At 46.9% G+C, this 25,883-nt stretch overlaps 1 protein-coding gene across 1 annotated transcript in view; it reads left to right on the plus strand.

Moving 5' to 3' along the window:
• The window catches only part of peli1b (pellino E3 ubiquitin protein ligase 1b), a 117,190-nt gene that overhangs the window by 45,019 nt on the left and 46,288 nt on the right, over positions 1 to 25,883 (plus strand). The window contains exons 2-3 of the mRNA XM_084322102.1: positions 11,284 to 11,596; positions 21,047 to 21,176. Of these exons, the coding sequence (XP_084178228.1) occupies positions 11,511 to 11,596; positions 21,047 to 21,176 (216 nt within the window). The 5' untranslated portion in view covers positions 11,284 to 11,510. The remainder of the gene's footprint in view (positions 1 to 11,283; positions 11,597 to 21,046; positions 21,177 to 25,883) is intronic.

Consider the following 25,883-nt stretch of genomic DNA (forward strand, 5'->3'; position numbering starts at 1 on the left):
CAAACAGAGAAAACAAAAGAAATCAGTACATTACAGACGGAATTTCTTGTACAGTCTTTATGGTGGTTGCATTCCGCTGGATGTCCTTTTCTTGTCACAGCAGCTCACAAATCTTGCTGCTGTGTTTGCACATTCTTGTATTTCTCCCAGTAGGTATGGGAGTTCAAGTTCAAGTTCTTTAATAGTTGTCATACAGAAGTACAGAATACTTTCATACAAAATGCTTCTTACTGTTACGCTCCAGAGACTGTGCTAGACAAGATAGTATCAAATAACATAATAACATAATATAGCATGAATTTAGAAGAAGAATGAGGTCACAGTTGTTCGGTATAGACATATGTACAATGTTCTGAGTTACCATATTAATATACAATACACAATACTATGCAGTGTACTAATGTACAGTACTATCTAGTGCAAAGCAGAAATGGGATGAGGTACAATTTTAGGTACAATTTACAGTAAGGTGTACGAGTTGTAGTGCAATCCTTCATCCATAAATATAAAGTGTGGGGAGTGGGTGCTACAGTGTGTTTGTTTAAAGTGGGTGTGTGCTATAAGTGTGTGTAGTGGGTGCTACAGTGTGTTTGTTTAAAGTGAGTGTGTGCGTGTGGATGTGTGTGCTATGTGTGTTTGGTGGTTGTTGTTGTGTAGTGTTCATTCATTGTTCGTTTAGCAGCCTGATGGCCTGGGGATAGAAGCTACTTCTGAGTCTTTCTGTGCTCGCCTTGAGACTCCTGTGTCGCTTGCCTGACGGCAGCAGTTCAAAGAGGCAGTTGTTCGGGTGGCTCGAGTCCTTAATAATTCTCTTAGCCTTCCCCTTGCAACGCTTGTTGTAAATGTTCTGGAGAGTGGGGAGCCCCCCTCCAATTGTGCGTTCGGCTGAACGTGTCACTCTTTGTAGTCTGCTTTGGTCTTTTGCAGTGCTATTCCCAAACCAGGAGGTGATGTTGCGGTCAAGATGCTCTCTATTGTACATGAGTAGAAGTTCTTAAGGATCTTCTGGCTGACTTGGAACTTCCTTAGGCGCCTGAGGAAGTAGAGGCGTTGTCGTGCCTTCTTCACCACACTGTTAATGTGTATGGTCCATTTCAAGTCCTCGGATATGTGGGCTCCGAGGTACTTGAAGCTGTTGACTCTCTCAACCGGTGCCCCGTCGATGCTGAGGGGGCTGTAGTCCTTGACCCCGACCTCCTGAAGTCCACAATCATCTCCTTTGTTTTGCTGACGTTCAGGGAGAGGCTGTTTTCCTGGCACCATCCCGCCAGGACCTTGACCTCTTCCAGGTAGGCCCTCTCGTCGTTGGCAGAGATCAGGCCCACCACCACTGTGTCGTCAGCAAATTTGACGATTGTATTGCTACTCCGCTGAGCCACACAGTCGTGTGTGTACAGGGAGTAGAGGAGGGGACTCAGAACACAGCCCTGGGGGGCCCCTATGTTGAGGGTGATGGATGAGGAGGTGCAGTTGCCTGCTCTCACCACCTGGGGTCTGCAGTCAGGAAGTCCAAGACCCACTGGCAGAGGTCATAGCCCAAGCCCAGGTCCCTGAGCTTGGCTATGAGTATGGAGGGGGACTATGGTATTGAATGCCGAGCTGTAGTCGATGAATAGCATTCTCACATAGTTCCCCTGCCTCTTGTCCAGGTGTGATGCTGCTGTGTGCAGCACATGGGATATGGCGTCCTCCGTGGACCTGTTGGGGCGGTATGGCAAATTGCAGGGGGTCCATGTTTGATGGGGAGGGAGGAGCAGATGTAGCCCTTTACTAGCTTCTCAAAGCACTTCATGGCTATGGAGGTGAGAGCTACAGGGCGGTAGTCGTTGAGGCAAGCAGGTGTTTTGAGTTATTGTCCATGTTTTCAAAGTCTCTGGGTGTTTGCAATTTGTGGGAAGTACAGTATATGTCTCTGATGTCTTGGTATAGTGGGCAGGTTGTTAAGAAGTGGAGCTCGGTTTCCACCTCATCTTGTGTGCAGTGGGTGCATAGTCTGTCTTCGCTTGGGAGCCAGGTCTGCCTATGGCGGCCTTTCTCAATGGCTAGGCTGTGCTCGCTGAGTCTGTACCTAGTCAAGGATCTTCTTAGTTTTGGGTCAGTCACAGTGCTCAGGTATTCTGCCACTGTGTACTCTCTGTTTAGGGCCAAATAGCATTTCAATTTGCTCTGGTTTTGGGTTGTTTCTTTCCAATGTGTCAGATAGTTTTCTTTTTGTTTTCTTATAATTTGATTTAGTCCAGTGTGGTTTCTGTCTGGTGGCTCTGCTTGTGTTTGTGAGCAGAGTCCCAGAACCATCTGGCTGAGTGGGCATCTATCGAGGGTCTCTCTGTGGGTGAGGGCTATGTTTGTGGAGTGTGTCTGGGTCACTTTCTTTTAGGTGATTGTGGAATTTGAATGCTCTTTTTTGAATTTAGATGATTAGTGGGTATCTTCCTAGTTCTGCTCTGCATGCATTATTTGGCGTTTTCCGTTGGGTGCGGAGAATGGATTTGCAAAATTCTGCATGCAGAGTCTCAATTGGGTGTTTGTCCCATTTGGTGAAGTCTTGGTTTGCAAGTGGGCCCCAGACTTCACAACCATATAGGGAAATCGGTTCTCTCTCTCTCTCTCTCTCTCTCTCTCTCTCTTTCTCTTTCTCTTTCTCTTTCTCTTTCTCTTTCTCTTTCTCTTTCTCTTTCTCTCTTTCTCTTTCTCTTTCTCTCTTTCTCTTCCTCATGCCTCCTGCTCCCCCCCCTCTCACTGGGTGTGCTCTGTGTATTTCAGGAGCTGTTATGTTATAGTCTCAACCAAAGATTTCTGAGTGTGAATAACTGAAAATAGAATGTGTTAGCCACCAGGGATGTGTTAGTGATGTGTTGCTTAAGGTAAGTATGTTTGTGTGGATGTGTTACAGATGTGTTGCTTAACACATTAACTGCCACGCACTTTCAGCATCTTATACCATTCTCTGCCAGTACTATGGAGATGTTCACCTTCTTTGCAGGGCTATAACTTTTTTAAATTGTATTGCTAAATTGACATTACTATGGCCCATTCAACATCGATTATCTATCGTTCAGGATGTAGGAATGTTTTACTTTTTCATTCACACATTCATACGAAAATACCGTCTAGAATATAAATATGTTTTTATCGTTTTCTGCAGTAATTCCTAGAACGTGAGATATAGGCATAAATGCATATATAGATTATCAAATGCCGTTTGTTGTCGATACACGCTATATTAAAATGTTCAACTGTACATGGTCCTAAACGTTATGACTGATCATGCGCGGGTGAACGGAGGGGGGGGGGGGGGTCGTTTATAATTCCGTGATCGTCGTTAAATGCTTTATGTAGTATGGGTGATATATAGATCAGAGCAGTTTGTATGGATAATAATAAACAAACTGGAGCAAAAAGATCCCAGTTATTTGATGGGGATCGAGTCGATCCATTTCCGGTTTGTATAATAATAGTACACGCCCAAATCATGTCGACTATTGAGTTATTGCAGCGATCCATATCCACGGTGTGTGGCTAGAGTCCTGCAACGATATGCGAGTGGCCGGACGGATTTAGGAGACACACCGATATCCAACCGGCCATTTCCGGTTTGGCAACTCGCCGATCATCCACCAGGTGGCAGTATTGAAGCGTTGCAGAGTTGTGCCGAGTCCCACAGCATCAGACAAGGCTCTGTGAGGGAAATATGAATAACATGGCGAAAATATGAAATATTATCTCAATAACGTCGTACGCCGTGGATTGGCAGAATTCGCATGAACTTGAAACACGTCGTACAACGTGATTGGCGGGGAAAGTGTTAAGGTGAGACACCCCAGGTGAATAGGCAAAACAAATATTTGAATAGATGTACATAACAACTTAGAAAAAATGTATTGCAAGTTTTCTGAGATCTTATGTTTATATATGCAAAATAGGCATTACCTCATTAAATATGCACCAATTTGCATATGACGTTTGGGTATAAATACCAACATTGGATGATGCCAGATTTTTATAAATGGTTTCATTATGTTGACACATAACAACACAGTGCACTTTTTACAGAAGGGATTGTGGATATGTCTTTTTATCATCCCATAAATCAGGAAATGCTGACTACAGTCATAAAACATTTTCACCATGTTTTTTGGTCTAAATGTACTATAAATCAGGCTATGAATGATATATCAACAAACCCCTCTGTAAAAAGATGCAGGGTATATATAGGAAGAAATGTGGAAAGTATGGTGTGTGTAGGTGCTATGGAATGGTACATGTCTACCCTTGCGTGTAAGAAAAACGCATAAAAACTCATTTTTGGGAAAACGCCTTCAAAGTTCTGTATTGTAAAATGCCATAATTTTCTTTTTGAAACAGCTATTTACAAACACAATACCTAATCAAACCATTAGTAATTGACAACCTAAACACATGCCTGATAACTGAATAATAATAATAATAATAATGATGTTATTGAACTGAACAGAACTACACACAGGCTACAAACAGTGTAGTAACAGTGTAGTACAGTGTAGTACCCCCTAATAGGCAAAAACATATTTGAATAGATATCACTATGAAACTTTCCCAGTTTGTTATGTACATATAAACTAAGAAAAAATATATTGCAAGTTTTCTGAATTTTATGTTTATATATGCAAATGAGGCACTTCCCCATTAAATATGTGCACATTTATGGATGCAATAAGGCAAAATGAAGTAAAATAAACAACTAAATGTGTGTTATTGACGTTTTATTGTCACTAGTTTCATAGAAGACATCTTTAGGAAGCAAAATATAACACAATCAACAAAAAAAAGTATATTTGCCTATTCACCTGGGGTGTCTCGCCTTAACACTTTGAATGCCAGCCACGCTTTTTGTCGTTAGTTCATGCCGACCTTTGAGTGCCCGCCAACGCTATATAGCGTTTGTTTGTCGTATTATTTTTTATTGGCGATTTGAATTCATATTTCATCAATCGAGCCTCAGGTTAGTGTTGCAGACTCTCTCTGAGCTCAATTGGGAAGATACCGCCCCCTATATTCTCTCCCTGTGTAACTGCACACCATTACTTTAGACTGACAAAGGGGGGGGGGGGGGCAGTTTCCTCATTTTACTTTTCCGTCGAGCCAACTGAAGAGACCAAGTGATCGCCGGCCAACAGAACAGCGTGGATTATGTATTTACAGTACCCAACACTGTAATCAATAAGCGTGATCGATATTTGGAATGGCGATCAGGAATTGGAATAATCTTTTTGGATAACATCTGATCTGAGGTAAGGAATTTATTTTACCAGTCTTGGGATAATCAGAGCTATTTTCACCTATATATCAGCGTTTGCCCTATGCGCGTGTGTGTGGCTGTGTGAGAGATCAGGAAATGAGATAATCGATATTTCAGCCCGCTTCTATAGCGTGCATAAGTACACATATACTATCGATAATCTAGCGTTTATTTGAAAACGATTCATAAATAGGCCGAAAAATTACAACATTTGTGTATCCAGAATATTCCAGTAAATGCCTTTTATCACGGAATCTTTATATTTTCCTTGAAAACAAGGGCTTTTCAAAATGCTATAAAACGAAAATTAAGCGATTAAAAAAAACAATCCGTTTCGACAATGTTGACTGCAAACAAGTCATTGATAAGCGACGGGCAGATTAGACACATAGCCATAATTTAAGACAGAGATTATGCGTTCACAACGCTATCATTGAAGTGGGTGGTGGCATTTAACCATGCTTTACCATGTTAATGGCCGGCACTGAAAGTGTTAAGGTAAGTAAATTTGTGTGGATGTGTTCCTTAACACTTTTAGCGCCAGGGGTCGCTATGGGCGTTGGGCCGTTGTGTGCCAGCGCTCTGTTCAATGGGGATAAATTCCAGTGTTTGCAGTGCTAAACCTATATTAAATATTATAGCTATGGATCTAATAACAACAGCGAAAATTTGGTGTGACTGAATCTTCAGAACGCACAGAGGTGGATAGTCATTTAGGATTTGCTCTTTTTTTTTATATACACTTTACTAAAACCTTTCTCAAGTACTCCTTTCTGAACGGATTTTTATCAAATTTGGACCTGTACTACAGAAGACTAGTAAGCTATGGAACCGCAGTGTTTTCCAGCTCATACCTCTATGCTTGAACTTAAAAACTGGAATCTGGCAACCACTAAAGAGAAATGTGAGTACACAAGTTCAACTCAAGTTCAAACCTCTGTTAATCTATTTCATTTGCACTAAAAGTGATTATCCTTTTTTGCTTTAGTAACTTCAGAATGTTACCTTTCAAAAGAGACCAGGCTCATTCATTCATGTGCTATAAGTATAAAGCTAAGCTTTGCAAAAAAAGTATGCAGTCCTCAAAAACAAAAAAGGCCCCGTTTTGGGCGTGATGCTAAAAGGTTTTAACACTTTCAGCGCCAGCCATTATCTCCATCCTTGTAGTCAATGGGCCACGCTTTAAAAGATAGGCATTTTCACTGTGCGTCACGATGTTTGCAGAGCTATATCTATATTCTATATTATAGCTCATTTGACAGTCACTATCTCTCGTCCAACATGTAAAAAAGAGTAAATGTTTTCATGTATTTCGCAGGTTATCCTGTGGTGAATATTGTATAGTTTCAGAGTGATCCTGGTTAATTTCATGTGAATTTTGCTAAAAGCGTTCGCATTGCTCGCCTGGACACATTACCTTTTCCAAATCAAAGGTATATAATAGGTATTATGTTTCATCATGAATGCATCAAGGGGGGAGGGGGTCGTTTTTTGATGCTTTGATCATCAGCAACGGCATATGTTTTGTGGGCGATACTGCCACCTAGCAGGATTCGGCCGGCATTGCACTCTCTGCGTCTCAGAATGAGTCCCAATGATACACAGAGGTCCGTGAGACTGTATAGGGTTAAAAAATCGAACAAAAGAAAAAACGATAAACGATCGAAAACCCGACTATACTCGGGTTCTGGCGCTCAACGGTTGGCGAGATAACTCGTCTATAGTCGTGGTTGGCCGTGAATGAGTTAAGGTAAGTACGTTTGTATGGTGGACGTGTCACAGATGTGTTGCTCGAGGTAAGTTCTGTATGTGTTACACAAAAAAAATCAATCAATAGAATGAGTGTCTTGGCATTTTTCATTCAACATGGACATACTTGGAAGGATAATATCCCTTTCTGGATACAGTGTCACAGACTCACAGATGAGCAGCATCCGTGTTGTTTGGAAGCATTACTGTAGGTTAACATGCCTTGGGCCTAACTGTGATTCTCATCTCTGAACACTTTCCTGGAAATTGCCAGTACCGTATTGTTTTACTCTCTTGTCAGACTGACTTCCTGTGTTGTGAGTAGAAAATGTATGTGTATGAGGTGACTTCCTGGGTGGTACTCCACTGCGTGTGTATGTCTGTGTGCGAGCAAGAAGTGGAGGTGTGATTGACAGATGATTGGTCCGGATGATTGACACCTTGTGTTCTGGGGGCGGGAACACCCTTGGCTGCAAAGGCTCCTGTGTGTGTCTGTGTGTGTGTTGTCATGGTGAAAACCTTTCATCTTCAATTCTGATAATTTTCATGTTTTATTTGAATTGAAAGTTGACATGTTTCTCTGTTCTGACACTACTGGTCCATAAACCCTTTAAACCCCAGAGTAGTACTTCAGAAATACATAAAACCCTTTCAATTCATGAAACCCCCAGAGTCGTACTTCAGAAATACATAAAACCTGTTAAAAAAAAACCTACAAAGTTAATGTGCGCAAAACAGTTTTTGTTTTTGGACGTGTGTGGGATTATGTGCAAAATAAATCTGCATTGTCTTTTTGTTGGAAGTGCCCATTTAATTCCTAAACGGTTAAATCCCTTTTGTAGATCTAGTGTGTTTTTCTCTAGACAGTGTTGTATACAGTATACAGTAGACTCTACTAGCTGGTGCCTCCTCCTCTCTGCCCAGCGGGGCTGGATAATTTCCCCTGCCGCTCCGCTGATCTGAGATCAGTGAGAGTGAGAAGAGAGGAAACGGGAAACACATTCCGCTTTCCTTCCTTTATTCATGTCCCGGGTCTTGTGTTGTTTGTGCGGCACAGCGGTGCTCTGGGAACGGCAGGAGAGGGAGGGGGAGCGGCAGGAGAGGGAGGGGGAGCGGCAGGAGAGGGAGGGGGAGCGGCAGGAGAGGGAGGGGGAGCGGCAGGAGAGGGAGCGGCAGGAGAGGGAGGGGGAGCGGCAGGAGAGGGAGGGGGAGCGGCAGGAGAGGGAGGGGGAGCGGCAGGAGAGGGAGCGGCAAGAGAGGGAGAGGGAGCGGCAGGAGAGGGAGAGGGAGCGGCAGGAGAGGGAGGGGGAGCGGCAGGAGAGGGAGAGGGAGCGGCAGGAGAGGGAGGGGGAGCGGCAAGAGAGTGAGGTGGAGCGGCAGGAGAGGGAGCGGCAAGAGAGGGAGAGGGAGCGGCAGGAGAGGGAGGGGGAGCGGCAGGAGAGGGAGGGGGAGCGGCAGGAGAGGGAGCGGCAGGAGAGGGAGGGGGAGCGGCAGGAGAGGGAGGGGGAGCGGCAGGAGAGGGAGAGGGAGCGGCAGGAGAGGGAGAGGGAGCGGCAGGAGAGGGAGGGGGAGCGGCAGGAGAGGGAGAGGGAGCGGCAGGAGAGGGAGGGGGAGCGGCAGGAGAGGGAGCGGCAAGAGAGGGAGAGGGAGCGGCAGGAGAGGGAGAGGGAGCGGCAAGAGGGAGAGGAAGCGGCAGGAGAGGGAGAGGGAGCGGCAGGAGAGGGAGGGGGAGCGGCAGGAGAGGGAGAGGGAGCGGCAGGAGAGGGAGGGGGAGCGGCAGGAGAGAGGGGGAGCGGCAGGAGAGGGAGCGGCAGGAGAGGGAGAGGGAGCGGCAGGAGAGAGAGAGGGAGCGGCAGGAGAGGGAGGGGGAGCGGCAGGAGAGGGAGGGGGAGCGGCAGGAGAGGGAGCGGCAGGAGAGGGAGGTGGAGCGGCAGGAGAGGGAGGGGGAGCGGCAGGAGAGGGAGGGGGAGCGGCAGGAGAGGGAGCGGCAGGAGAGGGAGGGGGAGCGGCAGGAGAGGGAGGGGGAGCGGCAGGAGAGGGAGAGGGAGCGGCAGGAGAGGGAGGGGGAGCGGCAGGAGAGGGAGGGGGAGCGGCAGGAGAGGGAGGGGGAGCGGCAGGAGAGGGAGAGCGTTTTGCGCCGTACGATGGGGTTTTCCTCCGGAGGAGACGAGATATGTTTGGTCTCCTTTCATCCTCTTCCTAATTATCATGCCGTTTTCTAACACACACACACCCTCTCTCTCTCTCCCTGCTGTGACTTCTTGTGTACTGGCGTGTGTGGGTGTGGGTGGGTGAGTGAAGTCAGTCACGTCATCACAACCTGCTCTAGTCTATTAGTTCCAGACCCGGCAGCAGAGCTCCGCATGCAGCTGTCGCGGCCTCACGGCACACCGTAACGTCAGAGCTGATATACCAACATGCTTGATCTGCTGATAGGTCTAACCTCTCTCTCTCTGTCTCTCTCTCTCTCTCTCTCTCTCTCTCTCTCTCTCTCTCTCTCTCTCTCTCTCTCTCTCTCTCTCTCTCTCTCTCTGTCTCTCTCTCTGTCTCTCTCTCTGTCTCTGTCTCTCTCTCTCTCTGTCTCTCTCTCTCTCTCTCTCTCTCTCTCTCACCTCTGTGGCCATGAAATGTTTCGAGAGGCTGGTCAAGGATCACATTTGTGCCTCCCTCCCCAGTGATATGGACCCCATGCAATTTGCATACAGGCCAAACAGGTCCACTGACGATGCGGTCTCCCAAGTACTGCACAGCACCCTCTCTCACCTTGACCGCCAGAAGGGGGGCTATGTGAGACTGTTGTTCATTGACTACAGCTCAGCGTTCAACACCATAGTCCCCACCAGACTGGTGGACAAGCTGATCGAGCTGGGTCTGAGCTCTGCTCTGAGCGCCTGGATACTGGACTTTCTGAGCGAAAGGCCCCAGGCGGTCAGGTCACTCACTATACACACACGACTGTGTGGCCAAGTTCAGCTCCAATTCCATAGTCCAATTCCATAGTGAAGTTTGCGGACGACACAGTGGTGGTGGGGCTGATCTCGGACAACGACGAGAAGGCCTACCGGGAGGAGGTTGAGGTACTGGAACGCTGGTGCCAGCACAACAGCCTGCTCCTGAACATTGGTAAAACCAAGGAGCTGATCGTGGATTATAGGAGAGGACAGCGGGGGACACACACACCACTGAGGATAAACAGGGCTACCGTGGACAGGGTGAGCAGCTTTAAGTACCTGGGGGTCCACATCTCAGAGGATCTGACATGGTCAACACACATAGACTCAGTCGTAAAAAAGGCGAAGCAGCGCCTCTACCACCTGAGACAGTTAAGGAAGTTCAGAGTATCTGGGAAGATACTCCAGTCCTTCTACTCCGGAGCTGTAGAGAGCATCTTGACTGGAAACATCACTGCCTGGTATGGAAACAGCACGGCACAGGACAAGAAGGCCCTACAGAGAGAGGTGCGCTCAGCCGAGCGTACCACGGGTATTGCACTACCACCCCTGCAGGTTCTATACAACAAGAGGTGCAAATCCAGAGCCTGCAGAATAATGAAAGACCCACACCACCCCAACAACAGCCTGTTCATGCTGCTGAGGTCAGGCAGACGCTTGCGAACCCCAGCTACTAGGACAGAGAGGCTTCGGCTCAGCTTCTTCCCCCAGGCCATCAGAGCCTTGAACACTGAACACTGAACTCTCCACACACAAGCACACATGAGCACACACACAACACACACACTGTACACGCTCACACACTAGCAGCCACTTTAACATGAGCAAGCACACACTCATGCTGCACACGCCCACACTTATGGCCACTAAGGAAAGGTCACTTTAAAAATAGTATAGTATAACTTGAGATTGTATAAAATAGCAATGTACAGAAAGACCCAGTGCCTCATCCGTAGCTAACAGTGTATTGCACTACCACAGGACCTAGCATGTCCTTCATGCTCTGTAAATAACTATGTACAAATACCGATATGCCCTACTATGTTACTTGTTTATTGCACAATATTGTTTTATTGGATTCTATTATATGTTGTTACTACTGTATTGCACATCGTTGCGGGCAAGACCACCCGCATTTCATTGTATACTTGTATGCTGTGACAAATAAAACTCTTGACTTGACTTGACTTGACTTGACTGTCTCTGTCTCTCTCTCTCTCTCTGTCTATCTCTCTCTCTCTGTCTCTCTCTCTCTCTGTCTCTCTCTCTCTCTCTCTCTCTCTCTCTCTCTCTCTCTCTCTGCAGGGCGAGCGGTGCTGCCCAGACGAGCGCATGAAGGATGAGAAGGCGGAGCTGAGGCTCAGCTGACCCTCCCCCCTCCTCCTCTTCCTTCTGCTCTCCTCTTGTCCCCTCTCTTCCAGTGACCAGCACCTCCTCTCCTTGCCCCCTCTCCTCGTCTCCTGCTCTGCTCACCTTGTTGAGCCTGACCCGTGTGACCAACCAGCCCTCACCTCCCCAGCCAGCTGTGCCTGATGTTCTCTCCAGAGCAGGAGAACATCTCCACCACCGCCTCCACCACCAAAGTGCCAGTGAAGTATGGAGAGCTCATCGTGCTGGGGTGAGCAGCAGCCGCCCTCATTGTACATACAGTACAGACGATGTTTATCAGTATTTCCTCCATTTTGTATTCATGTTTTTTATGTGTCTCTACAGTAAAAGTAAAAGAAATGCTTCGGTTTCTAGATCAATTTCACAATCTCTGCCTGTCAAGGGACTAGTGTTGGAAATGACCCGTGGTTAAAAACACAGTCTGATACTGTCGTTGTAAACGGTATCAATGTTTTCTTGTGCCTTCTTAACACTTTGGACACCATACCCGATGATAGTCGGGTTAACTCGCCAAACGTTCAGCGCCAGGACCCCCCCCCGAAAACCCGATATTTCCATTCATTACAGACACACGGACATCTGGGTTAACATGAGGACTCATTTTGAGAATGCCAATGTGCAATACTGGCCGCAACCACCCAGGTGGCAGTATCGAGCACCCTTTGAAACATGATATCTTGGCCTGTGGCTCGATCAGAGGTCTCCGGTCGGATTTCTATTGGTCGGGCAAGGGGACCGGTTGTCCCGATCGGATTGAGAAACGTGAATTGCTCTCGGCCCATGATGTGTGGCGGATTATGTTGGCGACACGATCGACACCAATACTGGGACTCGCGATCAGATAATTGGAATATTCTTTTTGGGGCACATCCTAGTCAAGGTAAGGCCTATATGGTATCAATCCTGCTGTGATCCAACCATGATTTCACTTCGATCACAATATATGTGTGTATTTTACTCCACAACGTGTGCCGTTTGTGACGATCAAAGCATAAAAAAACGACCCCCCCCCCACCCTTTCATGCATTCATGATGAAACATAATACCGATAATATAGATGTGATTTCAAAACAGTAGCGTGTACAGGTGAGAAATGACAACGTTTTTAGTGAATTGCACATATTGCTGCATAGCGTCGTTTTCTGGGATTAGACAGGATTATTCTAAAACTATAGTCATATTCACCACGGTATCAAACGGGAATGTATGGATGAAATTATAAAAATGTTGTATCATATTGAATGATAGATACCTGATGTCAAATGGGCCATAGTATTGTATCCATAGCTATAATATAGAATATAGTTATAGCCCTGCAAACACCGCCACGTATTCCTATACTTTAGAACGCTGGCCTTTTAACCACACATCACGCATATCGCTCCGGCGTCCAAAGTGTTAAATAAACTAGTAAATAAATATAAGCGGTAAGCTCCGTCTGGCGGCGTCCCAAGTGTTCAACAAGTGTTTGAAGCCTGGACCTCGAAGCTGTGTGAGAGAGAGAGGTTTGTTTTGACTGCAGACCCGCTCTCTCTCTCAGCTGTAGGGAAAACCCAGCCAGCTCACCCTTCAGCACGGGCCTGAGCAAGCACACACCCACACACACACACACACACACACACACACACACACACACACACACACACACACACTCACACACTCACACCGCCACACACACCACCACCACACACACACACACACACACACACACACACCACCACCACCACACACACACACACCACCACCACACACACGCTCACGTACACACTTGGTATCCCAGCTAACTCACCAGCTGACTCACTGTTTGTTATTCTGCGTTGTTTGGGAGCAGCCTTCTCTCTTCAGACACACTGATCTAAACACAGAGGAGCCTCTTTCCAGCATGTCATCAGTTCAGGGTCAGGCCATCCTAAACAAAGGTCAGCGTGTTAGACACTAGAGACACTAGGGCTGTCCTCAACTAGAGACACTAGAGACACTAGGGCTGTCCTCAAATAGAGACACTAGAGACACTAGAGCTGTCCTCAACTAGAGACACTAGATAAACTAGAGACACTAGATAAACTAGAGATACTAGGGCTGTCCTCAACTAGAGACACTAGATAAACTAGAGATACTAGGGCTGTCCTCAACTAGAGACACTAGAGCTGTCCTCAACTAGAGACACTAGAGACACAAGGGCTGTCCTCAACTAGAGACACTAGAGATACTAGGGCTGTCCTCAACTAGAGACACTAGAGATACTAGGGCTGTCCTCAACTAGAGACACTAGGGCTGTCCTCAACTAGAGACACTAGAGATACTAGGACTGTCCTCAACTAGAGACACTAGAGCTGTCCTCAACTAGAGACACTAGAGACACAAGGGCTGTCGTCAACTAGAGACACTAGAGACACTAGAGCTGTCCTCAACTAGAGACACTAGAGACACAAGGGCTGTCCTCAACTAGAGACACTAGAGATACTAGGGCTGTCCTCAACTAGAGACACTAGAGACACTAGGCCTGTCCTCAACTAGAGACACTAGGACTGTCCTCAACTAGAGACACTAGAGACACTAGGCCTGTCCTCAACTAGAGACACTAGGACTGCCCTCAACTAGAGACACTAGATACACTAGGGCTGTCCTCAACTAGAGACACTAGAGAAACTAAAGATACTAGGCCTGTCCTCAACTAGAGACACTAGATAAACTAGAGATACTAGGGCTGTCCTCAACTAGAGACACTAGATAAACTAGAGATACTAGGCCTGTCCTCAATTAGAGACCCTAGGACTGTCCTCAACTAGAGACACTAGAGATACTAGGCCTGTCAACTAGAGACACTAGGACTGTCTTCAACTAGAGACACTAGGACTGTCCTCAACTAGAGACACTAAATAAACTAGAGATACTAGGCCTGTCCTCAATTAGAGACACTAGGACTGTCCTCAACTAGAGACACTAGAGATACTAGGCCTGTCCTCAACTAGAGACACTAGGACTGTCCTCAACTAGAGACACTAGGACTGTCCTCAACTAGAGACACTAGATACACTAGGGCTGTCCTCAACTAGAGACACTAGAGAAACTAAACATACTAGGCCTGTCCTCAACTAGAGACACTAGAGAAACTAGAGATACTAGGGCTGTCCTCAACTAGAGACACTAGGGCTGTCCTCAACTAGAGACACTAGGGCTGTCCTCAACTAGAGACACTAGGGCTGTCCTCAACTAGAGACACTAGGGCTGTCCTCAACTAGAGACACTAGGGCTGTCCTCAACTAGAGACACTAGATAAACTAGAGATACTAGGCCTGTCCTCAATTAGAGACACTAGGACTGTCCTCAACTAGAGACACTAGGACTGTCCTCAACTAGAGACACTAGGACTGTCCTCAACTAGAGACGCTAGAGATACTAGAGCTGTCCTCAACTAGAGACACTAGATAAACTAGAGACACTAGATAAACTAGAGACACTAGATAAACTAGAGAAACTAGGCCTGTCCTCAACGGAACTAGCCGCCTCTAGAGACGTGAGGCGTGCTTACAGCACTGTGGAACTAGCCGTCTCTAGATGCGTGTTTACAGCACTGTGGAACTAGCCGTCTCTAGATACGTGAGGCGTGTTTACAGCACTGTGGAACTAGCCGTCTCTAGAGACATGAGGCGTGTTTACAGCACTGTGGAACTAGCCGTCTCTAGAGATGTGCTTACAGCACTGTGGAACTAGCCGTCTCTAGAGACGTGTTTACAGCACTGTGGAACTAGCCGTCTCTAGAGACGTGTTTACAGCACTGTGGAACTAGCCGTCTCTAGAGACGTGTTTACAGCACTGTGGAACTAGCCGTCTCTAGAGACATGAGGCGTGTTTACAGCACTGTGGAACTAGCCGTCTCTAGAGACGTGCTTACAGCACTGTGGAACTAGCCGTCTCTAGAGACATGAGGCGTGTTTACAGCACTGTGGAACTAGCCGTCTCTAGAGACATGAGGCGTGTTTACAGCACTGTGGAACTAGCCGTCTCTAGAGACATGAGGCGTGTTTACAGCACTGTGGAACTAGCCGTCTCTAGAGACATGAGGCGTGTTTACAGCACTGTGGAACTAGCCGTCTCTAGAGACATGAGGCGTGTTTACAGCACTGTGGAACTAGCCATCTCTAGAGACATGAGGCGTGTTTACAGCACTGTGGAACTAGCAGTCTCTAGAGACATGAGGCGTGTTTACAGCACTGTGGAACTAGCAGTCTCTAGAGACATGAGGCGTGTTTACAGCACTGTGGAACTAGCAGTCTCTAGAGACATGAGGCGTGTTTACAGCACTGTGGAACTAGCCGTCCCTGTGGCTTTCAGCCCTGCGTCACATACACCACATGGCCCTAGGCATGACGTCACTGGGCACACACACACACCAGCCCCTTTAAATGCAGCTGTGTCAGAGTGCATGTATAGTGCATGTGTGTGTGGAGCTTAGTGTGTCTGTGATGAATCAATGTACCAGTTGTGAACCACAAGGGATAGATGAGGCCTTGCAGAGGCAGGAACGAGGGTGAAGTCAGTCAATATTGTGCAAGGCACTAATACCACACACACACACACACACACACACACACACACACACACACACACACACACACACACACACACACACACACACACACACACACACACACTCCCAAACATTGCTATGGTTCTGTCCTCTCGCCATGGTTACGTAAACACACCCCTTCCAGGGGCTGTTTGCTCACCATGGAGATGCCCCCTCGCCCATTCAACACAAACACTGGTGATACAGTAGGCCTGGCCGGGTCTGGTTGGCCTCGCCTGGTATGGCCTGGTTTGGTCTGGCGTGGTCTGACCTGGTCTCGTCTGGCCTGGTCTAGTATGGCCTGGTCTGGTCTTGGCTGGTCTGGTCTGGGCTGGTCTGGCCTGGTCTAGTATGGCCTGGTCTGGTCTGGTCTGACCTGGTCTCGTCTGGCCTGGTCTGGTCTGGTCTGGTCTGACCTGGTCTCGTCTGGCCTGGTCTAGTATGGCCTGGTCTGGGCTGGTCTGGTCTGGCCTGGTCTGGCCTGGTCTGGTCTGGTCTGGCCTGGTCTGGCCTGGTATGGCCTGGTCTGGTCCTGCTTATTGTCCCATGTATGGCAGCATTATGACTCTGCTCTGCCTGGGATGATCAGAACATGTGTATAATGAACATGCAGCTCACTAAAGAGAGATGCTCCAGGGGCGGAACGGTTTGGTTCATATCAGGGTGTTCAGTTCACTGGGGAGAAACATGTCCATTGCTAATTAAAAAATATATATAAAAAAGAATAAAAAGCATTAGCTGAAAGCATAAGGAACACATACATCTATAATCAATTATTTGTTAATTATAGGTGGCATGTCTGAATAACTTTTCTTTCTCATTCCTGTGTCATCAGAGTTGGGGTCAGTCTGGTAACTTTGCTCTGGAGGTCCATCCCTCTGTGTAGACCTACTAGTGTAGACCTAGCAGTGTAGCCTGTAGTGTAGACCTAGTAGTGTAGCCTGTAGTGTAGACCTAGTTGTGTAGCCTGTAGTGTAGACCTAGTAGTGTAGACCTAGTAGTGTAGACCTAGTAGTGTAGCCTGTAGTGTAGACCTAGTAGTGTAGCCTGTAGTGTAGACCTAGTAGTGTAGACCTAGTAGTGTAGACCTAGTAGTGTAGACCTAGTAGTGTAGCCTGTAGTGTAGCCTGTAGTGTAGACCTAGTAGTGTAGACCTAGTAGTGTAGACCTAGTAGTGTAGACCTAGTAGTGTAGCCTGTAGTGTAGACCTAGTAGTGTAGACCTAGTAGTGTAGACCTAGTAGTGTAGACCTAGTAGTGTAGCCTGTAGTGTAGCCTGTAGTGTAGACCTAGTAGTGTAGACCTAGCAGTATAGACCTAGTAGTGTAGCCTGTAGTGTAGACCTAGTAGTGTAGACCTAGTAGTGTAGACCTAGTAGTGTAGCCTGTAGTGTAGACCTAGTAGTGTAGACCTAGTAGTGTAGACCTAGTAGTGTAGCCTGTAGTGTAGCCTGTAGTGTAGACCTAGTAGTGTAGACCTAGCAGTATAGACCTAGTAGTGTAGCCTGTAGTGTAGCCTGTAGTGTAGACCTAGTAGTGTAGACCTAGTAGTGTAGACCTAGTAGTGTAGCCTGTAGTGTAGCCTGTAGTGTAGACCTAGTAGTGTAGACCGTAGTGTAGACCTAGTAGTGTAGCATGTAGTGTAGACCTAGTAGTGTAGACCTAGCAGTATAGACCTAGTAGTGTAGCCTGTAGTGTAGACCTAGTAGTGTAGACCTAGTAGTGTAGACCGTAGTGTAGACCTAGTAGTGTAGCATGTAGTGTAGACCTAGTAGTGTAGCATGTAGTGTAGACCTAGTAGTGTAGACCTAGTAGTGTAGCATGTAGTGTAGACCTAGTAGTGTAGACCTAGTAGTGTAGCATGTAGTGTAGACCTAGTAGTGTAGACCTAGTAGTGTAGCATGTAGTGTAGACCTAGTAGTGTAGACCGTAGTGTAGACCTAGTAGTGTAGCCTGTAGTGTAGACCTAGTAGTGTAGACCTAGTAGTGTAGCATGTAGTGTAGACCTAGTAGTGTAGACCTAGTAGTGTAGCATGTAGTGTAGACCTAGTAGTGTAGCATGTAGTGTAGACCTAGTAGTGTAGCCTGTAGTGTAGACCTAGTAGTGTAGACCTAGTAATGTAGCCTGTAGTGTAGACCTAGTAGTGTAGACCGTAGTGTAGACCTAGTAGTGTAGCCTGTAGTGTAGACCTAGTAGTGTAGACCTAGTAGTGTAGACCTAGTAGTGTAGCCTGTAGTGTAGACCTAGTAGTGTAGACCTAGTAGTGTAGACCGTAGTGTAGACCTAGTAGTGTAGACCTAGTAGTGTAGCATGTAGTGTAGACCTAGTAGTGTAGACCGTAGTGTAGACCTAGTAGTGTAGCATGTAGTGTAGACCTAGTAGTGTAGACCTAGTAGTGTAGACCGTAGTGTAGACCTAGTAGTGTAGACCTAGTAGTGTAGCATGTAGTGTAGACCTAGTGTTGTAGACCGTAGTGTAGACCTAGTAGTGTAGCATGTAGTGTAGACCTAGTAGTGTAGACCGTAGTGTAGACCTAGTAGTGTAGCATGTAGTGTAGACCTAGTAGTGTAGACCGTAGTGTAGACCTAGTAGTGTAGCCTGTAGTGTAGACCTAGTAGTGTAGCATGTAGTGTAGACCTAGTAGTGTAGCCTGTAGTGTAGCCTGTAGTGTAGACCTAGTAGTGTAGCATGTAGTGTAGACCTAGTAGTGTAGACTGTAGTGTAGACCGAGTAGTGTAGCATGTAGTGTAGACCTAGTAGTGTAGACCGTAGTGTAGACCTAGTAGTGTAGACCGTAGTGTAGACCTAGTAGTGTAGCCTGTAGTGTAGACCTAGATCTAGTAGTGTAGCATGTAGTGTAGACCTAATAGTGTATACCTAGTAGTGTAGCCTGTAGTGTAGACCTAGTAGTCTAGCCTGTAGTGTAGACCTAGTAGTGTAGCCTGTAGTGTAGACCTAGTAGTTTAGACCTAGTAATGTAGCCTGTAGTGTAGCCTGTAGTGTAGACCTAGTAGTGTAGACCAAGTAGTGTAGCCTGTAGTGTAGCCTGTAGTGTAGACCTAGTAGTGTAGACCTAGTAATGTAGCCTGTAGTGTAGACCTAGTAGTGTAGACCAAGTAGTGTAGCCTGTAGTGTAGCCTGTAGTGTAGCCTGTAGTGTAGGCCAAGTAGTGTAGCCTGTAGTGTAGCCTGTAGTGTAGCCTGTAGTGTAGACCTAGTAGTGTAGACCAAGTAGTGTAGCCTGTAGTCAGTGTAGCCTGTAGTGTAGCCTGTAGTGTAGACCATGTAGTGTAGCCTGTAGTGTAGCCTGTAGTGTAGACCTAGTAGTGTAGACCAAGTAGTGTAGCCTATAGTGTAGACCTAGTAGTGTAGCCTGTAGTGTAGCCTGTAGTTAGGGTGACCAGGTGTCCCCCTTTTGGTTGTACTGTCCCACCATTTGACCGAACGTCCCACATATTGAGAGGATGTCCCTCTTTTTGAAGCAAAAAAAAAACATTGGTCTCGGTGAAGACCATGTTATTCTAATAAAAAAAATTACATTATCTATCTGTCCCACTTTGTCCCACCAAAATCTTACTCTTGTCCTGCTTTTGGACTTTTTGCATCTGGTCACCCTACCTGTAGTGTATACCTAGTAGTGTAGCCTGTTGTGTAGCCTGTAGTGTAGCCTGTAGTGTATACCTAGTAGTGTAGCCTGTAGTGTAGCCTGTAGTGTAGACCTAGTAGTGTAGCCTGTAGTGTAGCCTGTAGTGTAGACTGTTCAAGTTCAAGTTCAAGTTTCTTTAATAGTTGTCATACAGAAGTACAGAATACTTTTATACAAAATGCTTCTTACTGTTACGCTCCAGAGACTGTGCTAGACAAGATAAGTATGAAATAAAATAAAATAGTATAGCATGTAAAAATAGTAAAAATAGAAGTCACAGTGTTCATTATAGACATATGTACAATGTTCGATGCAGAATAGAAGTAACTGAGTTACCATACAATATACAATATACTATGCAATGTACTAATATACAATACTATATAGTGCAAAGCAGAAATGGGATGAGGTACAATTTAGGTACAATTTACAGTAAGGTGTACGGGTTGTAGTGCAAATCCTTTACCAATAAATATAAATATAAAGTGTGTTTAGGTGTTCTAAAGTGTGGAGAGTGTGGGACTGAAGACACTGAGTCAGTCTCTCTTTGTCTCTCTTTCCTCTGTCTCATCTGTTGCTCTCTCTCATGTATCTCTCTCTCTCTCTCTCTGTGTGTCTCTATGTCTCTTTCTCTCTCTCTCTGGCCCTCTCATGTCTCTCTCTCTCTCTCTCTCTGACCCTCTCCCATGTCTCCCTCTCTCTCTCTGACACTCCCTCTTTCTCTCTCACCCTCTCATGTCTCTCTCTCTCTCTCTCTCTCTCTCTCTCTCTCTCTCTCTCTCTCTCTCTCTCTCTCTCTCTCTCTCTCTCTCTCTCTCTCTCTCTCTCTCTCTCAGGGAGAGGTCACAGAGAGTCTTGTTCTTTACTCAGTGTTTTACCAGAACATGTATCTACCAGGCCAGACCTACTTGTATCAGGCTAAACAAGTCTCTGTGTTTATTTACTCAGAGATCCTGGGTTTACGTTGTATATCAGGACACAATGTGTCTGATTATGAGCTTCTGTAAAGCACTTACTTGTGTCTGGGGAGTAGAGGGAATGTAGCAGTCAAATGAACAGGCATTTTCCACTGTATTATACTGCTGCTCAGACAATAATGCCCCTTGTGTGTGTGTGTGTGTGTGTGTGTGTGTGTGTGTGTGTGTGTGTGTGTGTGTGTGTGTGTGTGTGTGTGTGTGTGTGTGTGTGTGTGTGTGTGTGTGTGTGTGTGTGTGTGTGTGTGTGTGTGTGTGTGTGTGTGTGTGTGTGTGTGTGTGTGTGTGTGTGTGTGTGTGTGTGTGTGTGTGTGTGTGTGTGTGTGTGTGTGTGTGTGTGTGTGTGACACTGGTGGCAGCAGGTCGCAGCTGAATGCTGGAGCGCACCATTCTTAACACCTGAGCAAACACCCGTCGTAACTGCCGCCGTTAACGTAGTAATGTGCAACATGTACTTGTGTGTGTGTGTGTGTGTGTGTGTGTGTGTGTAGGTACAATGGCTCTCTGCCCAATGGGGACCGAGGCAGACGCAAAAGCCGGTTTGGTTTGTGTAAACGACCCAAGGCCAACGGGGTCAAACCCAGCACAGTACACATAGCCTGCACTGCACAGGCAGCTAAGGTAAGAGACACACACACGCACACACACACACACACACACACACACACACACACACACACACACACACACACACACACACACACACACACACACACACACACACACACCTGGGGTGAAACTAACTTGATGTTCATACTGTACTTGTGTCCAGAATGTCCCTTGTGACACATTCTATATGTGACTGAGCCCAGCAGTTCTATATGTGACCGAGCCCAGCAGTTCTATATGTGACCGAGCCCAGCAGTTCTATATGTGACCGAGCCCAGCAGTTCTATATGTGACCGAGCCCAGTAGTTCTATATGTGACCGAGCCCAGCAGTTCTATATGTGACCGAGCCCAGCAGTTCTATATGTGACCGAGCCCAGCAGTTCTATATGTGACCGAGCCCAGCAGTTCTATATGTGACCGAGCCCAGCAGTTCTATATGTGACCGAGCCCAGCAGTTCTATATGTGACCGAGCCCAGCAGTTCTATATGTGACCGAGCCCAGCAGTTCTATATGTGACCGAGCCCAGCAGTTCTATATGTGACCGAGCCCAGCAGTTCTATATGTGACCGAGCCCAGCAGTTCTATATGTGACCGAGCCCAGCAGTTCTATATGTGACCGAGCCCAGCAGTTCTATATGTGACCGAGCCCATCGGTTCTATATGTGACCGAGCCCAGCGGTTCTATATGTGACCGAGCCCAGCAGTTCTATATGTGACCGAGCCCAGCGGTTCTATATGTGACCACGCACAAACATTAGGTCTTATTGAGCGATCTTCCAATTTTGTATATGAAAGTACAGGTTCTTACCTTCAAAATAAGCCATCACTTGTACAAATCGGGCGGATACTTTTCAATCTATCTTATTAACCAAGATGATACCAGACTTGGACTGTTTCTGTTAACAATCATGCAGGAATACTTTACCCACATTGCAACACACCTAACCTCTCCCCCACCACGGAGAGATACACTTTCAATTTTGACGGAGAGAAGATAATCTCCCGATTCAGATACAATTTAACACAAACGTTTCCAAAGATATTAATGTTATATTTCTACTGGCTTAAGCGTTCCGCTTCGCCTTATGGGACATCCTCTGCGCATGCGCGCACCTATTTGAAACCTTCACACCTATCTAGTCACGCCCACCTCCAGCCAGCATATACCCCAGGTGGGGTGATCAGCTCTCCCTTCCTAATTTCTTTCAAACGAAACGTTGAGCTCACAAGCCTTCTGCAGTTTTGGAACATAAGTTTAGTTAGTTAGTTAAGAGATGTAAGGATATTCCACCGAAGTCCTTTTTTCAGGACTCCCCCAGCGCGTTTGGAAAGGGAAGCGCTTGGGGTACCGCTGCTCGTTATGGAGTTTTCCTAGCAGACCGGCGATTCCTCTTCGGGGGATTGCTGATATGCTATGGCGCGGTCGGTGGAAGGCTTTCGAGCCAGGGAAGGGACTTGTTTGTCTTTCCTGGCGTGTTCCCCTCTGGTTAGACTGGGGACCCGGGATTTTAACCCCCGCTCTGCGTGCTAGGGTTAATTACAGGCTGGGCGTGGCAGAGCGCGTCTTCAAGAGAGACGCGTCAGAAGGCACTGTGTGTGTGTGTGTGTATACACCATTGCCTTTCTGTCCTAACATCTGTACCTAATGGATTCTATATGGCATTACTGGACGGACACACACACACACACACACACACACACACACACACACACACACACACACACACACACACACACACACACACACACACACACACACACACACACACACACACACACACACACACACACACACACACACACACACACAGGGTTGTTAGCAGCAGTAATTGGAGTGTCTGGAAGAGTGATGGTCCTGACCGTCCTGTGGGTGGTCCTGGTCAGCCGGTAGATGTTAAGAGTTACATGTTAAAGACTAATGAGAAACAGAGACTAGATGACTGAAGCCCTGTCTGTCTGTCTGTCTGTCTGTCTGTCTGTCTGTCTGTCTGTCTGTCTGTCTGTCTGTCTGTCTGTCTGTCTGTCTGTCTGTCTGTCTGTCTGTCTGTCTGTCTGTCTGTCTGTCTGCTCTGTCTGTCTGTCTGTCTGTCTCTCTCTCTCCCCCTTTCTCTCACTCTCTCTCTCTCTCTCTCTCTCTGTCTCTCTCTCTCTGTCTCTCTCTGTCTCTTTCTGTCTCTCTCATGTCTCTGTCTCTCTCTCATGTCATGGATGCTCCTAGTTCTTTTTTCTTTGGCCTGGAAAGGAAAAAATGTGAGGAAAAACAAATGCACTGTCTGCGTCTACCCAATGAACACGTCACGTCTGTGATCGGGGAGATGCGGGCAGAGGCTGTGCGGTTTTATTCTGTGTTGTATGGTGCTGAACAATGTGACCCTGTGTCTACGGACACATTACTGAGGGATCTCCCTCGTCTCTCTCAGGAACAGAGGACTGAACTGGACACTCTTTTAACGTTTGGGGAGCTGTCAAAGGCAGTCTCCCAGATGAATCCTGGTCGTGCCCCAGGGGTAGATGGTCTGCCTGGACTTTTATAAAGGATTCTGGGACACTATTGGACAGGATCTTTTTCGTGTCTTGCGCGAATGCATCGAGGTGGGGGAGCTGCCGTTGAGCTGCCAGCGGGCAGTTCTGGCTCTACTGCCGAAGAAGGGGGACCTCAGTGAGCTCAAGAACTGGAGACCTGTAGCGATTCTTTCAGCGGATTACAAGTTGGTTGCAAAGTGCCTGGCCAATAGGCTTAACAGGCACCTTGAGTCTGTGGTGCACCAGGACCAGTCATATGGTTTGCCTGGGCGTTCAATGACAGACAATTTGTTTTTAATAAGGGACATGTTGGACCTGTCAAGGCAACACAATATGAACTTTGGAGTCATCTCTCTTGATCAAGAGAAGGCGTTTGACAGGGTGGACCATGGGTATCTGTATAATGTTCTTGCCGGGTTTGGGTTTGGGGAGAGTTTTATGTCAATTGTAAAAATGTTATACAATGGGGCCTCCTGTCTGATAAAAGTGGTCGGGGGCCTGAGCAGGCCAGTCCAGGTGGGGAGGGGGATCTGCCAGGGCTGCCCACTGTCAGGTCAGCTCTACACTTTGGCCATTGAGCCTTTTCTGTGTTTGTTGAGGAAGAGGTTGAAGGGTGTGGGTTCACCTGAGTTGGGGATCGACAGGCCAATATGTCTGTCTGCCTACGCGGATGACTTGACCATCTTTGTCAGGGATGGGGAGGATGTAAGAGCCATAGAGAATAGCCTCGAGGTGTATGCGAGAGCAGCTTCAGCGAGGGTGAACTGGGGTAAGAGTGAGGCACTGCAGTGTGGGGCATGGAGGGGCCTGACATTACCACAGTTACCGGGGGGGCTACAGTGGGGTGTGAATGGCCTCAAGCTTTTAGGGGTATATCTGGGATCAGAGGGGTGGGTCAGTAAAAATTGGGAGGGAGTAGCACAGTCAATGGTGTCTAGGTTGTCAAGGTGGAAGTGGCTGCTATCGCAGATATCCTATAGAGGGAGGGTGCTCATAGTTAATAACCTGGTGGCATCCCTGTGGCATCGGCTGGCTGTTCTTAACCCCCCCAGAGGCTTCCTGGCAGACATCCAGAGGAAGCTGGTGGACTTTTTCTGGTCCGGTCATCACTGGCTGAGGGCCGCAGTCCTTTATTTGCCGGTTCAGGAAGGAGGACAAAGCCTTATCGACCTAGAGAGCAGGATGAATGCTTTCAGACTTCAGGCAGCACAGAAGCTGCAATACAGTACAGGAATATGCTGGAGGGGGCCAGCATGTGCACTGCTGCGGAAGGCTGGTGGTTTAGGGCTGGACCTGCAGTTGTTCCTGATGGAGCTGGAGGAGCTGAACACTGTGGCAGTGGCGTCGCGTGGGTAAAATAACAGGGGAAGCCAAAAAAAAATTATAAAAAAAAAAATTATTCAATATTTTAAATTTTTTTTTTTTTTTTTTTTTTTTTTTAAAGTCAAGCAGTCACCATGTACACTACAGTATGGCTCGGCGGCCAGTCAAACGTTATTTTTATTTATTTAACAGATTGCAGAATGGGTACAATACAGTACGGCTCAATACACATTTACGATGAATTGAAAATGGGGGACCCTGATGTAAACAAGACGAAAGTCTTTCTCTGGTCTGCATCCCCTTAACAATTGTATGTATTGAGCTGTACTGTACTGTACCCATTCTGCAATCTGTTAATAAAGTTTTCATTCATTCACACACAATTGTATAAGGGGATGCAGACCAGAGAAAGACGTTTGTCTTGTTTACATCAGGGTCATTAATACTGCTGGAGCATTGGTTAATTTTTGGTCCGATTTTTCCTTGCGCGATTTTGCGCGCCGCGTGGGAGCAAATTCGAGACACATATTCGGTTGCAAAAAGGTGTCCCACGGTCTCCTCTATGGCCGTGAATATTTTCACGCGGATCGGAATCACGGCGCGCCCGTGGGACACTTTTCCGTTTCGGCGAGTTTATTCCACGCTTTCTGTTTTCCTTTTCTAAGCATTTTAGGGGCTACATGTGAATCAGTAAAAGTTGCGGGACGCCCAGATGTTTCCACGATAGAAAGCTCGCGTGGATCCCATAATAGGCTCACTTAATACAGCGTTTTTAAAATCACGCGACATTTTCAGGGTCGCGAGCTGACCTTTTCCCCTCGTTTTCGATGATGGAAGTGATTTAGGAAAAGCTTCGGCACGCCGAGAGGTC

The sequence above is a fragment of the Notolepis coatsorum genome (genome assembly GCF_963971535.1).
Source record: "Notolepis coatsorum genome assembly, chromosome: 9".
NCBI lineage: Eukaryota > Metazoa > Chordata > Actinopteri > Aulopiformes > Paralepididae > Notolepis > Notolepis coatsorum.